Genomic DNA, 17,857 nt, shown 5'->3' on the forward strand with positions numbered 1-17,857 from the left:
CAAGTTTAGACCACTTATTAACTTCCATGTTGCAGAAGAGGAAACTGAGGTACATATGAGTTAAATGATTTACCCAAGTTGAAGATAAGGAAATTGGATAGCAGAGAAATGAGATGACCGACCAGGATCACTTAACAATGCTAGCATTTGTGTAGAGCCATACTTTACCCATATTATCTCATTTGATCCCCACAATAACCCAGTGAATTGTATTATCATCCCCATATTCTTACCCTTATTTTACAAATGGGGAAATTGAGGTACCTAGCTACTAAGTATCAGTGCCGAGATTCGAGACGAGAGCCTCTCTTAAATGTAGACAGCCTCATCAGCTTATCCTCTCCCTAACTGTCCCGCCGCACTGGAGCATGGCCGCCCACGTCTCCAGGCCTCTCGGAGCTGTCTTCTATACCGCGTTTAAAGTTTCTCTTCACTCACTCACCATCACAGAGCCCGCGTCCAGGGCGTCTTGAGAACCGCCCTCCCTGCTCCCCGCCCTCAATCCTCCTTATGCCCCCCCCAACACAGAAAGGATGGAGGGAAGGAAAAGTGTGTAGGGGGGAGTAGAGGAGGGGGAGAATGAGGGGGCAGAAATTTGCCGGGAAATGATGGTATTTTATTAGCTGTCTTTTTTGTGATGGTCCCCATGGTAACAATTTGTGATGGCAAAGAATGTGGGAACAGGGGGCCCGACGCCTGATTGGGAGTCTTTGTATTTGCAGAGTGGCTCCTGATTGGCCGGAGAAGTCCCCCAGCTCGAAGGAGTTGATATTCATTCAGACTACTCAAGTGCCGCTAAACTGCTTCTAAACACTCCTAGCCGCTGGTTGCTCCTCCAAAGGTTGGTCGTGTATAACCTGCATAACAAGATTAGCCCGCCGCCCGGTCCCTCCTCAGCAGCATACAGTAACAGTCAATATTTGGGAGGCAGCTTGGCCCACAGTGGGCTGGGTGAAGGAGAGGGAGGGAAAGAAGGAGGGAGGGAGGGAGGGAAGGAGAGAGGGGAGGGGGATGAGTGCCTGCATGCGTGTGTTTGGGATGGAGGGTATTTGGGCGGTTGTGAAGGCATGAAATTGCTGCAGATGTTTTACCGAGTTCACTGTTACCTATGTAACCAGATGAGCTGGGAACAGAGGACTGCCCTCCCGATCTCAGAGGCAATGTAGTAGAGAGAAACTTTTCAGAATGAAGAGAAGGTTGGGGGGGGGGCAGGAATTGGGGGAGTTATTGGCGGTTATAAGTAGAAAGTGAGCGGGTGTTAGGAGGATATGGAAGAAAATAATGGGGTTGGAGTGAGTGGGGAAGTGAGAAGGAATAGGTCTTGGGGGAGTGAGAGAATATGTAGTGAGCTGGGACTGGAAGAATAAGTGGATATAAAGGGGACACGGGAAGAAAAAGAAGCTGTTGTGAATGGAGAATAAGTTTGGGCTGTGTTGAGAAAAGTGAGAGAAAGATGGAGACTGTTGTGGGGAAGGAGAAAAATAATTGGTGTATTGTAAGAAGGTTTGAGAATCAGAGGGAGATGTGAAGGGGGGTAGTTTCTGAAAGAGAAAATTGAGGTGAAGTGAAGAGGGATTGAAAAGAGAATAGTGAGGAGGGTGCTTTCAAAGCCAGAATAAGTTCTAAATGTTGCAGTTGCCAGTGCTAATGAAAGAAAGTTTGCTGGTTAGGCATTTAGGTGCTAGCCCACCAGGGAAGTCGGCAAGTGTGTGTGGTGGGTGGACGACTGCCAGAGATAGCAAATGCATCTCTGTGTCTGGTTTGTCATGTGCTTCCCAGTTATCAATGTCCCCGTTTTGTTTTGTTTTTCCTGAAAGTAGACAATACATGTAAAGCACTTTGCAAACTTTAAAAAGCTATATAAATGCTAACCACTGCTTATCCCTATTATTATTATTATCATTTTTGTTAGGTCTGCCACTTATCCATCTGCTACGCTGTAGACCAGGAAATAGAAGCTCTTCATGGAAATCTCCAGGTGGCGCACCCAGGGAGATGGCATCCGACAGTGAGGTGAAGATGCTACTCAATTTTGTGAACCTGGCCTCCAGTGACATCAAAGCTGCTCTGGACAAATCTGCCCCTTGCCGACGCTCTGTAGACCACAGAAAGTACTTGCAGAAACAGCTCAAGAGATTTTCTCAGAAATATTCCCGGCTGCCAAGATGCTATCCCAATAGATCTGGGGAATCTCATCCAAAGAGGGGGCCTGAGGATGGCCGTTGCCGGACCCCCTCTAATGGTAGCACTGAGAAGGGCCCAGGAAATCCAGAAATGGAAGAGAATTTTCCTGAAGAGCAGGCCCTTCAAGAGCAAATCCCAGAGGCCTCCAGGCCAGACCAAGTCCCCATGCGGAAAAGACAACTGCCGGCTTCCTTCTGGGAAGAACCCCGACCTGCCCAAAGCTACTCTGGAGGGTTAGATGGGCTCTCAGTTCATAGGGAGATCCCTGCCTATGAGGGGAAAAAAAGCAAAAAGAGACCTGAGACCTTGGGTTCAGAGACTGCACCTGTACCTGCTTCTCCCAGGGCAGAGAAGGAATCCCCTAAGGTCCCTTCAGCCTCCCTCATGGGCCGAATGAGTGCCTGGAGTTGTTGTCCATTCCAATACCATGGACAACCCATCTACCAGAGCCCAGGAGGTCTGCCTCAGTCTCCTGTGCCAAGTCTGGGGCTTTGGAGAAAAAGTCCATCTTCCCCCGGGGAGATAGGCCATTTCTGCAAGGAACCTGGTAGCCCAAGCCAGAAAGTTTACAGACCAGTGGTCTTGAAACCCATCCCCACAAAGCCAGGGGTTCCTCCTCCCATTTTTAATGTTTTCAGCTATATCTAGCCCCAGGTGAGTGACCCTTGGAAAGCACTGACCACCAAGATCTAATGAAGATCCTGCCTGGGGCTCCTGGATTCCTGGAAAGGAAGCTTCCCACCGTCCCCTGCAGGGGAGATGGCCTCCCTGGAAAGGCCATGAGGAACATTGAGTGGATGACTTCTGCAATATTCAAGAAAAGCACATTCAAAGGCCTACTGAGGGTATTTAAGATAATTATTGTCATGAAAGGGAATGGGGAGTGGGGAGGATAAGGGAGGGGGTTAAGACTATTTTCCCAGACAGCATCAGTGAGATTTGGAGCCAGGATCGATCAGCCTCTCATCAACCAGTCAGCATGTCCGAAGACAATTGTGAACCAGATAACTACATTGATACTGTAAACAGCTTTCTAGTAATTGGGGAAGGGGGGAGCAGAAGGGAAGGGGGGATAACTTTTATCTGATAGGTGCTCAGGAAGCAATATTATCTTCATTTGGCAAGAAATATGTAAGCCAATATCAGTTTTTTTTCCTTCCTTGTAAATATTAAGAGGGTTAAAAAAATAAAGCAAAGTAATTTTTTTAGTTTGTACTTCTCAGATCTTTTTAAATTGAATACCAATTCTGTTATGTACTTGCTTTCCTTCTCTGGTCCTTAGTTTCTTCATCTTTACAATGATCAGGTTGAACTAGGTGATTCTCAAAGGTTCAGCTCTTGACTTCACAAGTTTAATTATGATGCTTCATTATCAGAAAAGCCAATCAAAACAAAAAGCCCAAGACGTTTACAAATATATCTATCCCCCAGTGTCATCCCTAAGAGGTCTAAAGGCAGGTCAGTTTATTGACTGAATAATAGGGCCAAAGGTCAGAGTATGGGAAATTAGGTAGGCAAATCTAGGTAAATATAATCCCTAATGAGTTTGCTCTTAAAGTAGAAAAGAATGGGAAATATTAGGCAAATCTAGGTAAGGATAGTCCCTGATGAGTTTGGCTAAAGTGGAAAAGAAAGCAGCACTCAGCCTGTTTCTATGGTGCTTTAGCATGAAGCTTAGTTATTTGAAAAAGCTCTAGAGAATGATGTATTCTGCTCTTTGAAAAGATACTCAGGACTAAGGCTGTATCCACACTATTATAGTTAAGCATTTGCCAGTTGGGGACAAAAAGAAACAATCTAACTGGAGTTCGACACCATGAAAACAAAATAACTATTCAGTCAATTAAATTTTTCAACTTTTAAAGGTAGTGTTTAGCTGTGCTTCCTTTTGCAAAGTGAAGTAGAGAATTGGGACAATGGCCTAGATTATTTTGGGTTCCAAATTAATTTTAGCCTGAATATTCAGTTAATTAAGACACTCTTGTTAAATATGAGGTCTTAATTTCATTGCCAAAATGATAAGATGTCAACAATCAACAGATGCCATCTACATATCAGGTGAGATGGGACAAAGCATCCACCTTGGAAGAAACATCAGACTAGGAATTGGGATCCCTGGGGTCCAGTTCTGCCATTGCCACTAACTTGCCACATGACTTTGAGCAAATCCAACTATTTAGGGCTCAGTTTTTTTCCTGAGAGGGTTGGATAAGATGGTCAAGATTTGAAAATGAGGTGATTGTGTTGGAGAAAGAAGTGGATTGAACAGGGATGGGGAAAAATTTGTTTTTGGACTGAGACATAGAGAAGGCTGAAAATGGAATAAACTTAAGGGCAGTGAAATGAAGTCATGCCAAAGCTGATACTGATACTTTGGAAACAGGTTGTAAAAAAGATTTCAGCAACTGAGGATAACAGATCATACTAATTCAGGTATATTAATTGAAATAAGTGTAAAGCCCTATAAAAACAAAAGTCAACTCTCTAAGGAAAAAGTAAATGGTAGAGAAATGTGTTTGGATGATTGTTCCTATGAAAAAAAAGAATTGTGGATTTGGGTGTGTTGATTTAATATACATCAATAGCATGCAATTATAGGCTGTATTAAAAGGGATATAGTTTACTTAATGGAGTGGGGGGAGAGGGAAGAGATTGCTGATTCTCTGCTGGTCACATTACATCTATTTGATTTTGAATGCAACGTTTTAGGAATGACATTGATAAATGCTTTCAGAAGAATTAAGGTGTATGGGAAATTAAAGACCATGACAAACAACCATCAGTTGATCTGAAAATATCTAATCTGAAAAAGAGAAGAAGGGGTGGGGACAAATTGCTCCATTGATCACTGTCTTCAAGAATGTGTAGGATGTTCTTGTACAGAAGGGTTCTTCTTCCACTTGTTCTTCTTAGCCATAGAGCACAGAACTAGGGGACAATGTATATTGTATGTAACTTTTACAAAAAGGAAGCGATAGGTCCCAAGGTGTACTGAAGTTAGTGCCCATATCCTAAGAAATCGGTTATTAAGTTTGCAATGTGAACTTTATACCTTAGAAATCAATAATTCTATGCATTAGGGTTTAAATTGGTCTTCTGATGATTGACTAGAGTCACCAGGAGGCTAAGAATGTTTTTCCATATTTTTAAATGAAATAAAACCATTTACAAATGTAAAAACTTTCTTAGCACAAATTTTTGTACTTGTATGTACAAAAATGTGTGATAAACTTTGAAAACCTTTAAAAGCTGCTAGTCTTAGTGCTGCTACCATCAGCACCATTACCAGTATTAGTACTACTACTATAAGTGTTCTCTAATGTGATTTAGTCATAATAGCTGTGTAACTGGGGCAGCTAATTGGCAAAGTAAATTGCGTGGTAGGCAAAAAATCAAGAAGACCGGAGTTCAAACATAACCCCAGATGCTTACTAGCTATGTAACTTTAGAAAGGGTCACCTGTTAGTCTCAATTTCTTCATCTATAAAATGGGGATAATGATGGTGCCTACCTTCCAAAAATTTATTGTGAGGGTAAAATGAGATACTAGTCATAAAGCACTTGGCCCAGAACCTGACATATTATTGTATTATAATAACTAGCTATTATAATAATACTTGCTCCTCTTGGCTCTCGGTTTCTTCACCTGAAAAGAGAGGCCAATAATAACTTATTATTTTCTGACCCTGATGAGTTAGTAGTAGTAGTAATAGAATCAGTAGTAGTTAGAACTGAGCTCCAGACTAACTCCAAGTTCTTTTATCCTAGGATTCTGTGGTCTGTTACGGGGAAATATTTGCACAGAAGGAATGTCTGTAGAAAGCTTATTGCCTTTTATAATTCTCTTGGCCATTTCCATTGCCAAAAGTGGAAACAAGCATTTATTAAGCACTTAATAATATGTACTAGGCACTTTGCTAAATGCTTTAAAATTATAATCTCATTAGACACAACAATCCTGTGAATCAGGTACTATTATTATTCCCATTTTATAGATGAGAAAACTGAGGTAAGCAGAAATGAAATGACTTACCAGTATCATACAACTAATAACTATCTGAGGCCAGATTGAACTCTTTTTTTGTTTTGTTTTGTTTTCCTTACCCCATAACAGACAATATAGTTGAGTGGTATACAGACTTCAGTTTCCACATCAGTTTCTATGACTATCACCCTATCTCTCACTTCTGCCAGTTCTCTCCATTCAAATAATCATTAACCAAGTTTAGACCCTCATGGCCTCTGATCTGGAAAGGATAATGCCCCCAAAACATGATTTAAAAATGGTTGTGTTAGGAGCAGAAGTGCCAGATCTGGAATAAAAAAAGAACCATTTTCTTTGCCTCAATTTCCTCACCTGTAAAATGATCTGGAGAAAAAAAATTGGCAAATCCACTTCAATATCTTTGCCAAGAAAACCTTAAATGGGATCATGAAGAGTCAGACAACTGCAACAAAGCAACAACAATGCGCATGCTTCATGTGAATAAATCTACTTCAATTAACCTTTTATCAAGGTTAAATAAACTTTTTATCTTTTGAAATTCTTTCTAAAATTTGTAATTTTTCAAATATTATAAAAACAAATCTGCTTCTCTATAACTAAATTGCTGCCTGGTTGAACAGACAGCTAGCTTTTTTCCTTCCTTCATCCCTTCTTCCCTCCATTCCTTTCTTCTCCCCCCTTCCTCTATTCGTTTTCTTTCCTTTCTTCCTTTCCTTCATCCTTTTTCCCTCTCTCCTTCCCTCCCTTCCTTTTCTTTCCTTCTTTTCTTCCATTTTCTTCATTTCTTTCCTTTTTTTTCAGAATGTTTAATCATTATTAAACATTCTCTCAACCCTTTTTTTTATACAATTATAGAGCTGAGACAAATTCAGAGAATATATATCCACAAAGCTCTTCCTTTTCAATTCTAAGAATAAATTATTTGGCATTTAAAAAAAATCACAATTCAACCATTCTATTTTGCCTTAATTCTGGTATTTTCCATTCAATAAGGGCAAGCTAAAATTGCATATAAGCGGTGTTCACTAACCACTGAAGAAAATTAATATTAAGCTGTACTATAGTTAATAGTCAATATTATCCTGTGATCCATTCTTTCCTTCATTTTGTCAGGCTCCAATTCTGAAGTTTCAGATGGTTTTATTTACTAATGTGATCACATTCAGCCTCAAAGGGATCTTCTCAAGAGCCCTAAATTCTTTTTGTCCTGTAGACAGAGAACCAATTTGAGTGAAGTCCTTCCTAGGGTACAAGTCTCTTATCCTTACTTTCTAGTCAAAATTAGGGGTGACTTGGACTACATGGGAAAGACCAAACTGGGGGGAATTGACTTGATGTGGTTTTTATTTTTCTAGCCAAGATTGCTAGAGATAGATCAGTTTCCTAAAACAACATTTTTGGGTATAATCAGAAATGTCTGAAAGCCAACCCACGTTTCCCAGCTGCAAACTACTTCTATCTCCTAGGATCAGGGGTTCTCAAACTATGGCCCAAGGGCCAGATGCTGCCGGCTGAGGAAGTTTATGCAGCCAGCCCAGTTATGGCAAAGGGGCTGAGGGACAGAGACAGAGTGTGAGTTTTTGTTTTTACTATAGTCTGGTCCTCCAACAGTCTGAGGGACAGGGAACTGGCTCCCTATTTTAAAAGTTTGAGGACCACTGGTAGGTATTAGTGGAAAGACAGATGAGGGGGAACTATGAATGGAAGAACTAAGAACTCTTAACCCAAACTCATTGAAATGTCTACCAATTGGAATTGCCTTGACTTGCCTTTGTCAAAGGAGGTCCCTATAATATATGATCAGACCAATAAGGAGGACAAAGCACTAGGTTAAAAATCTCCTCTTGGCCCGCCCTCTAGGCTATCAGGAGATGGCAGTGATCCAATTTGTTGGTTACTACTAGCCTAACTAAGGGGCAACTCAGTGATGGTCAAGAGCAGTCAGAAGAACTTATGTTAGAATCTGACTGCAGATGCTTACTAGCTGTAATCCTAGACAAGTCACGTAACCTTGTTTGCCTTAGTTTCCTTAACTATAAAATAAGCTGAAGGAGGAAATTGCAGGAAAAACCAAATGCGGTCACCAAGATGTAACTAAAATGACTCAAGAAACTAGGTTAATTAATAATAATTGAATGATCTTACTTGGAACTTTGTCTTTCAGAATTTCTACCTCAACACCAATAAGTTCACTTGTTTCTTTGAAAGATTTAAGGCCCTTCAAAAGGCAATTCTCCTTTTGATTATATATTTCCTATTCTACTTTTGGCTATATATTTCCAATTACTTGCCATAATGCATGACACATAATAGGTTCTTAATATTGGTTGATTGATTGAATGGCCTATAAAATGGTTGTACTGGCTGCCTTATAGTTCAGTTTTAAGGAAAGCACTCATTTTTAAAATCTTGATAAGTTACAGAAATGTCACCTAGTAATAGTAGCAATCAAGCTTTGCTCTAAGGATCTTTCTCTTAGGACCTCTGGACTTTTACAGGGAGACATTAATTTTTATATAACACTTGACTGTCTTACATGTTCCCCTAGCAGTTTCCATAAGTGGATAAGTAGAGGAAATATATTAAGAATAGCTAACATTTATATAGATCTTTAAAGTTTTTAAAGAACTTTACAAATGTGAACAACCCTGGTTATAGGGGTTATTCTTACACCATTTTACAAATGAAAAAATTAAGTCAAAGGTTAAGTAACTTGCATGGGATATTTGCTAATATAAGTATCTTGAGACAGGACTCAGATTCAGATCTTCCTGACACTAAATCCCAGTGTTCTACCCACTATCCCATCTTGCTACTGTTATAATAGAAAAGAGTTATTATTTCAGATTCCTCTTTTTCTAATCCTGAACAGTAGATTCAGAATTGAATCCAGACTCTGCTATCTACCACCTAAGACCTTAAATAAGACACTTAAATTCTTTGGCCTTCATTTTCTTCCTCAGTAAAATGATTAAGTTGCATTAGATTGTTTAAATTCCCAATGCTCTAAATGTTATAATATTCTTATGATCAGTACAGCTAGATGGTACAATGGATAGAGTATTGGCCCTGAAATTAGGAAGATCTGAGTTTAAATCTGACTTCAGAAATTTACTAGCTTTGGGACCCTGGGCCAGTCACTTAACTCAGTTTTCTTCATCTGTAAAATGAGCTAGAGGAAGTAATGGCAAATTACTCTTGTTTCTTTGCCAAGAAAATCTCAAATGGGATCACAAAGAGTTGGATACAAATGAAAATTGGCTCAATGATGGCAACTCTATGATCACTTAATACAAAGACCAAAAGAAGTATTTCAAAGCAGTACTATTGATTAGTCCATTGTTTAAATTCATGGCATTATGAATATACTTATAAATCTCAAGGGAGGAAGTTATGAAATTTTGAAGAGATTTAGAATCCCAAAAAGTCCCCAAGTATCTCCAAAGTGCATCACTCTCCTACTCCAAAAGTGAGGCTGTTCCTCTCTTTAGTATATAAAAAGTACGTAGCTAATACAATATTGCATGCTCACGCAAAGTCTCATACAATTATCAGTAATTAAATCCCTGATCTTTATAGTACTATAGTACATATAGTTCTTTCCAATGGTTCATATAGCTCCGATTGCTACAGGACTAGGGAAATGACCCTTCCACAAAGAGAGCCTCACTGAGCACCTATAACTTTAGAGGGTATAGGATTTAACTCTGTCATATCTTTGTGGAAGAAAGACTCTCATGACTAGTAACAGCAACAGTCAACATGATATAATGGAAAGAAGGCTGACTTTGCAGTCAAGTGGCCAGGGTTCAAATCTTGGATGACCTTTGGGTTTGGGCAAGTTACTTAATGGCTATGTGCTTCAGTTTATTCATCTACTTAATGAGAAAATAGGACACTATGATCCCTAAGATGCCTACTAGTTATAAATCTCAGGATGCTAGGTTCCATGCAGTCTTCCTGTATCTCCAGGAGAGATGATTTTAAAGCATGCTGGGTTTTCTCATTTGTCAAATGAAACAATTGGATAAGAAATCATTTTTACTCCAACATTTTATGATCACATGAGCAGAAAAAAAAATGATCAGATTGTGAGAAAAATTTCAAGACCATCTTTATCATCCCTTGTGTCTACTTCCCTGAAGGTCTAGATGTATATATGAAGAAACACTGAAAAGTGGGAATACTGCCTTCAGATTGGAGGGTTTTTTCCTAATCAATTTGTATTTAATTTTGAAAAAAAATGAAACTTTTACCTAACTCAGTATACAAAAAGTAAAACCAAAACTCTCTCAAATTTGAATTTAATACAACAATTCACAAGGGAAAAAACCAAGTGGTTGAAAAAAATGTCTATTAATGAAATTACAATGTGCAGTTGGATAGACAACCTGTAGTGTTTATCTGTCAGCAAACCCAAGATAGAAAACACAAATAGCCAATAAACTGAGCCCAGAATTTAACAAGAGAGTGGATTGTCTTAAGGAAATTGCAAAACTTTAATGACTCCAAACTTTCCCCCCAAACAAAAGCCCATATTTTTAATAACAATATTCAAATTAGCATTATTATATGGCTGCAAGATATGGAACATGACAGTCTCTAAAGATTTTAAAATGAAGATACTACAAATGGTGTCTATTTAGAAAAACTCCATAATTCTAAGTGGTTTGCATGATTCAACAAAGCCTTCCATTTCTCTCTCTGCTCACCAATATATCCCATAAGACAATTGTTGAGTTATCCCTTTTCTGAGTTCTGGTGTCGGAACTGTTTACTTTCCTAATTGTTGTTGATATTGTTTTCTGTATAGCAAGGAGGGAAGTTAATTCCTTCAAGATAGCTTTAGTGAAGGATGTTTTATAGTCAATGTTTTCTCATCTACAAGCTTTTGATACCCATTGAACAAGTGATACTAATGGAATCCTAAAAATTAAATTTCATCATTTGGAAAATGTTGGTTTAGGAGTTAATTTTTAAATCCCTATTACTTAGACTGTACTCTCTGCTCCATCTCTTTATGGGACCCTTTGGCAAATCACCCTCTCTAGGTCTCAGTTTCCTTATATGAAAATAAGAGAGCTGGGCTAAAGTCCCTTGCCACTGAAAGATTCAAAACAAGTACTTTCTTTATACATGCATTTAGTTTATGTTTTAACAGCAAGCATTACTAACCTATCACAGACTCAATGTTTCTCTTCACAGACACACTACGTTTCAGAGACTGCTAATATATCAGAGATAGAAGAGATCTTAGAGGTAGAACATCTCTTTCATTTTACTATTAAGGAAACAAGAGGCTTAAAGAAAAAAAGGGCAAGTGAGTATTGCTAGTAAGAAGTTCCAAAACCTTGAACTTCTTGATATCCAAAGCAAGTGCCTTTTCTGTAGCATCGCACTGCCCCTCATAACACGTTGATGTCCCCGTTTCCTTTCATCTGACAACTTGGAAGAGTCTCATACAAATAAAACAAGCACTTACCTCTGTGGTGTTATTACATAAAATCTATGCAAATGCAAGCGATTTTAGGACAAAACAGAGCAAATAGCACTAGGGAGTGGAGCTCATCCATTCTTTATGGGAATGAGCAAAGGTAGGGGCAGATAAGGACACATAACTGCAATGGACGTGGGTCTCACCAACAATATGTGTTGTGTGAGATCAGGAAGATAAGGGACGTAATAGATAAAGTGCTGGCATTGGAGTAAAAAAGAACAGAGTTAGGATTCAATCTCAGATGCTTAAAAGCTGGGAAAGTTACTTAACTTCCCCTAGTCTGTTTCCCCATTTGTAAAAAGGGGTAATAATAGTAATTACTTCACAGAACTACTGTGAAGATCAAATGAGTTAATATATAGAAAACATTTTGTAAACCTTAAAGCATTATTATCATTGTTAGAGCTCCAAGAAAGCCCTGTCATCATCACAGTACTTTTGCTTATAACATACACTAAGTGTAAAGTGTATGCTTTCTGTTTTTTTTTTTCCAGTGTCTTTGACTCCTATAGAAAAGCAGATCTGTGGGAATGAAGACTTTTTATATCTCTATGAATAAGTGTTTTTGAAAGGCTCCCAAAAGTGACGTTGGTATGCAATCTGACCCTCATCATGTCTATAATGAATTGACATATTCCCCTGGTCTATAGATTATGGGAAACAAATCAAAAGAATAGATTTCTATGTGAGGAACGGCAAATGGATGCTACTCTTATGGCCAGAGTTGCTTTTGTGATGGGTTTTGTGTCCTTAGTTCTCTTCTAAACAGAAATCAGTGACCAGAATGTTTCCTGCAGGAAACTCTGACTCCAATGATCAGGTTCCATTCTGATCTAGAAGTTTGATTCAAGCATCTAGTAACTAATTTTTTTTTCATTCAAAGAAAGGTTCTGTAGGATAAGAGGAGTGAAACATTTGGAAGAGACAGTGAAGAACAACATCAATAAAAAAAAAAAAAAAAAAAATATATATATATATATATATATATATATATATATATATATATATATATATATATATGTATGTATGTATGTAAAATAAAGTGTGGCCAGTGTGGTAGGGGTGGGAGGGAAGGGAACGCTAACAGCTGTCAGGTCTCATGTAGGAGACATCCATTGTATTTATCAAAACTTTGAGACAAAAATCCTATCATAGTCCCCAATCTTCAAACATAATATGTTGTAAAGAAAGCTGAGAAAGAAAAACAATTGAGTACAGAAAAGGTAGAAACAGGAGGCACAGGATATGAGATGGAGGTCTTGTCAGGGATTTGTCTTTTAAAATGCTCTTGGATCTTTAAGTTCAGAGACATGACCGCACCACAACAAGGAGCCACAAGGTGGTGCTCAAAATGAAAGAAAAAGTGATCATCCAGTTTGGAGAAAAATGTGCCCAATTTAAAAGAAATGTATGTTGCAAAAGTTGGAAGGAATCACTCAGATTAAGACCAATCCCTGATTTTACAAAGGGAATTGCTGGGACCCAGAGGAGGAAACTACTTGCTCACACTCTCACTGCTCTGCTTCTATCCCCTGAGGACTTATCAGGGACATTGCAGAAAGAATTGCTACAAAGAACATAAGATTAGATCAGATACCTTATGAAGTCCCTTCCCACTCTGAGATTTCATGATTCTTGAAGTAAAGCAAAAGATTTAACAAAGAAATGAAGCCAAGTTAATCTAAAGAAATCTGCTGAGATACTGTGAAAGGCTAACGGGTTATCCTAATCTGAAGTAACTATATCACAGCATACCAGGCAAATTTTGCTTTAGTTTTTCTGTATTTCCTGGACTTCTTGAGATTCCTTTCATCTTGACTGCACCTCAAAGGTCTGGAAACCCTATAAAGTTGATAGCTTTTCTTTCATAACAGTTTCCACTTATGTCAACAAAGTTTGGAATTAGTGATAAGTCAGTAAACCTATCTTCTAGTCTGGTCATGGCAGCATTTGTGTAAGTCTCTCTTGCTCCCTTCCCTCCTCCCCCAGCCCCCCAGCTCTTGTTTGCCCTCTCTGCCCTTGGACTGCAGCCCCACCAATGACAGAGTCCATGTGACGGCCACAGTGATGCTGTAGCTGTGAGCCTTGTGAGCCTGAGGGCGGTCCTGTCAGTTGACCATCATCACTGGGAAGCCTTCATCATCCTGGTTATTTAATCACTGTGCTGTGTAAAATCTCAGAAGGAAGCTCATCTTCCTCCATTGTATGCCAGATTACTGAGAATTGTCATACTGAAGATATCGGATCAACCGACCAGGGAGTGGCAAAGTGTCTATGAGTTTGATGCGATATTTCCCAATGGCCTTCCGGACTCTCAGACGGCAGAGGTGAGCCAGGGGCCTTGGCGGCTCTAGAACAAAAGGAAAAAACGGAAATCAAGGATTTAGTATTTTAAGGCTTGAGAATCTCAGACATACTCAATCCTTACCTTTACCCAGAGATACTAGCCTTACCTATGGAGTCCCAGAGATTGAGAGCAGAAGGCTGGCTAGTTCTTAACAAAGTCAGATCAAACCTCTTGTACAGAGGGCACACTCTACATAAATGTTTGTTGTTTATCTTGAGCTAAGGGATCAACCCAACCCTACCTTGATATATATTAGAATTACTCTTCAAGAGTCCGGAATAATTAAGTAGTGGAGGAAGAATATATGTAGAAGATAAAAACTGGATGTTGAAATGGAAAGAAGCAGAATGTTGGCCGTGACACTTATCAGAAGGTGTTTTAACTTTGGTGAGCCTCATATTCCTCATCTATAAAAAGGGTTGTAAAGATACTTACATTAGCTACTTCTGGGAATTATTTTGAAGGAAAGAACTTCATAAACACCGAAGTTCTCTGTTAATGTCTTATGCTCCATGGTTTGGGCAAATCACTTTTTTTATAAGAAAGTTTACTCCTTGGTAAAATGAAAGGTTTGGACAAAATAATGTCAGAGGAGCCTTCCAGTTCTAACATGCTTTATTCTCTTTCTAATACCCCGTATGATATGAGGTTTCCTTCCAGCTCTGAAGATCTAGGAACCTATCACTTGGTCTTGTGTTTACTTCTATAAAGGATCTAAAGCTGAATCCAGCACATAGTAGGGACTCAATAAAAACTGTTTTTTGATATTTGAGCCAAACTTAACTTAGTCAGGGGGTTGCCTGGGATGCTTTCTCTTTGTGATTATAACGACAATTGCAGAAATAGGATGAAAGATTTAATGATAATAATTTGTTGATGAGTCATATCTTAACTCTTTGTAACCCTTTGTGACTCCAAGTATTAACTGCTCATGGGGTTTTCTTGAGAAATATACTGGAGTTGATGACAAACATATATGGAGAGAGTAAAAACTCTCTTCTATTACTTATATCATAGTAGGTAATCCTGCATAGCATAGCTCCATAGTAGGTAATCCAGCATAGCATAGCTCAGAGTTTTCATTGAGTTATGCAAGCTCCTCCCACAAAGAAGTAATCCAGGAGGGAATTAATAATAATAATAATAATAATAATAATAATAATAATAATAATAATAATATATTTTACATAGTGCCACCAAGTGCTGAGTATTATGCTAAGCAAGTATTAATATTATCTTATTTGACCCTCACAACAATCTTGGGGGTAGGTAGAATCCATATTTTACACTTGAGGAAATTGGGCAGGCAAAGGTGAAATGACTTGCCAAGATCATAAGCTAGTGAGTATCCAAATCTGGACTTGAATTCAGATCCTTCTTATTCCAGGCCTACTATTCTGTCTACTGCATAATCTAGATCCCTTTACGTAGAAGCAGATGTTAGCTCACATCCAGAAAAACATTCTAATGGCATGGAGTGCCCACTAAGAGGAGCAGTATACAGGCCAGTGTAGCTAGACTGTAGTGTATGTGGAAGGAAATCACATGTAACAAGCCTGAGTGAGCAGATCTCCTGATGGGAGTAGATCATCCCCATCACTCATAACCACCTGCTTTTTCTTTGATGACAGCCCAGTCGTCGTAGCTCTCGATGTGCTCCTTCAGCCTGGCACACAGCTGCACATTCCCAACGTAATCCAGGAGAACATCAATGATGGGTCCGGCCCAACGACTGACCTCGGGGGCAGAGATGATTTCACAGAACTGAGAGAAAAAACACAGGCAGTTCAGGATATCAACCAATTAATCCATTGATTGTTCAACAATAATTTATTAATATTTCTCTATAATAATCTGAGGATCCTAAAAAGAGAGATTCTTAAATTACAACTCTACAACTATTGATAGATCAGGTTCTCAGCCTACTGAGCTATGAAGAAGGAAGCAGGAAAGAAAGAGCTTGGGACTTGAGTTCAAATAGCTATACTCAAGTTTAGATTATGCAATTTACTAGCCATATGATCCTGAGGAAGTTGGGCATGCCATCGCAGTATTTAACTCACAAGGTCCTTGTGAGGATCAAATGAGCTAATACAACATAATTCTCAGGAATCTAGATGGCACAGTGAATAAACACTGGGATTGGAATCAAGAAGTCTCAACTTGAAGAGTTCAAATCCAGCCTTAAATAGTTAGTAGCTATGAGATCCTGGGCAAGCCACTTAACCCTGTTTACCTGTCTGTAAATTTTCCCATCTGTAAAATGAACTGGAGAAGGAAAGCATTCTAGTACCTTTGCTAAGAAAACCCCAAATTGGGTCATGAAGAGTCATTACTTAACAAAAATAATAGTAACAAAAATGCTGCACCAAATTCAATATTTAATTCTGGTCCAAACAGTCCAAGATTCTAGAGACAACTGGGGAGCAAAGTAAATAGTATGCTCAAATCCTGCCTTAGATATTTCCTGCCTGACCCTAGAGACAGCATCCCAACACTGCCTGCCTCAGTTTCTTCAACTATAAAATGGAATCATAATAGCATCTTCTTCACTATGTAAAGGGTTTTGCACAGTACCTGGAATACAGTTGGTGCTTAATAAATGAATGTTTTCTTTTCTCTCTTTCTTCTTTCCGTCCTATATTTGTTCCTTTTAGGGCATGTTATAGAAGGACCTGGTAGCTTCTCTCTTTCACTAAGCCCTCCAAGCAGAGTCATTTATTTCAAACTGCCACCTAATGTAGTAATTTTCTCAAAATCATTATAACCTCTGTTTAAAAACTTCCAGGGACAGTCAATTCATTACCTACCAAATCACATCATCCTTGTATTTGAAGTATTACTACTTTTCCTGGGCATCCTTATGTGACCTTCTACTGGGTGACTCCCTTCCAGGAACTCACACAATAAATTATCCCAGTAAGTCAATGATTTAGTTCAAGAGATATGAAGAATGTACGTTTTCAGGATATGATGAATCTCATCAACTTTTGGAGAGTTGCCTCAGTTTTCCCATCTGTTTCTCCTCAGAGTAAACTTTTAAATCACCCAAGATGATGGACCAGGGAAATAATTTAAGGAGCTAAAAGACATTTTAAATGGGGACATCAGTCTCTATGGTACACTAAACAAAACTATAGACACTTCCTTTTTTTTTCCTTTCTAAATTATTAGTCAAATTTCTCAGCCTGGCGATGTTCTAAAAGTCTTCTCAAGGGTAGTTTTCTGGGTCAGAAACTGACAGCCTCTACCCATTGCTTCCTTCACTTTGGAACTGATATTAATGCCCTCTAGTGGCACCAGAATTAGATCCTGCTTAATCTCATTTCTGACTTGGAGAATTGAGGGAACAGGGGTTCTTAACTTGGGATCTGTAAACCTGTGCTTTTAAAAAATAATTTGATTATTTTCTTTCAATATAATTGGTTTCCATTCTGACATTATATATTTTATTTCTTGTGTTTGAAACCATTTTGAGAAGAGGTCCAAGGTCATCATGTTAAGTCATTTTTTTAGCCCTGTCCCACTCTCTATGACCCTATTTAGGGTTTTCTTACCAAAAATACTGAAATGGTTTGCCATTTCCTTCTCCAACTCATTTTACAGATAAGAAAACTGAGGCATACAGCTTTAAGACTTGAGCAGGGTTATATAAGTATCTGAGGCTAGATTAGAACTCATGAATCAGTGAAGGCTTCCTGACTCCAAGCCCAGCACTTTATATACTTTTTACCACTCAGTTACCTAGTCATTATTGTAGCTAGCTTTTAATAGTACTTTACAAATATTATCAAAATTTATCTTCACCTGTCCCTATGAGATA

At 38.7% G+C, this 17,857-nt stretch overlaps 2 protein-coding genes across 6 annotated transcripts in view; one reads left to right on the forward strand and one right to left on the reverse strand.

Moving 5' to 3' along the window:
- Positions 1-739: 739 nt before the first annotated feature.
- FAM181A (family with sequence similarity 181 member A) lies at positions 740-3,388 on the forward strand. Of its 2 annotated transcripts, none has more exons than XM_074289696.1 (2): positions 740-841; positions 1,913-3,388. In XM_074289696.1, exon 2 carries the CDS (start codon positions 1,996-1,998, stop codon positions 2,830-2,832), a length of 837 nt encoding a protein of 278 aa, XP_074145797.1. In that variant the 5' UTR covers positions 740-841; positions 1,913-1,995; the 3' UTR covers positions 2,833-3,388. The 2 variants fall into 2 exon arrangements, with proteins under 2 accessions (XP_074145797.1, XP_074145798.1); XM_074289697.1 differs by lacking the exon at positions 740-841 and adding an exon at positions 843-906.
- A 10,429-nt stretch (positions 3,389-13,817) lies between these two features.
- ASB2 (ankyrin repeat and SOCS box containing 2) overlaps positions 13,818-17,857 on the reverse strand; it is a 259,403-nt gene continuing 255,363 nt past the window's right edge. For all 4 annotated transcript variants that reach the window (XM_074289702.1, XM_074289700.1, XM_074289699.1 and 1 more), the window contains 2 exons: positions 15,645-15,798; positions 13,818-14,037 (listed from right to left, as the gene is read on the reverse strand). In XM_074289702.1, coding sequence (XP_074145803.1) covers positions 13,901-14,037; positions 15,645-15,798 — 291 coding nt within the window. In that variant the 3' untranslated portion in view covers positions 13,818-13,900. The remainder of the gene's footprint in view (positions 14,038-15,644; positions 15,799-17,857) is intronic.

This window comes from Sminthopsis crassicaudata, chromosome 2 (genome assembly GCF_048593235.1).
Source record: "Sminthopsis crassicaudata isolate SCR6 chromosome 2, ASM4859323v1, whole genome shotgun sequence".
Taxonomy (NCBI): domain Eukaryota; kingdom Metazoa; phylum Chordata; class Mammalia; order Dasyuromorphia; family Dasyuridae; genus Sminthopsis; species Sminthopsis crassicaudata.

Bases quoted from the DNA above. Each gene is read 5' to 3' on its own strand.
- FAM181A (XM_074289696.1), top strand. From the start codon at position 1,996: ATGGCATCCGACAGTGAGGTGAAGATGCTACTCAATTTTGTGAACCTG.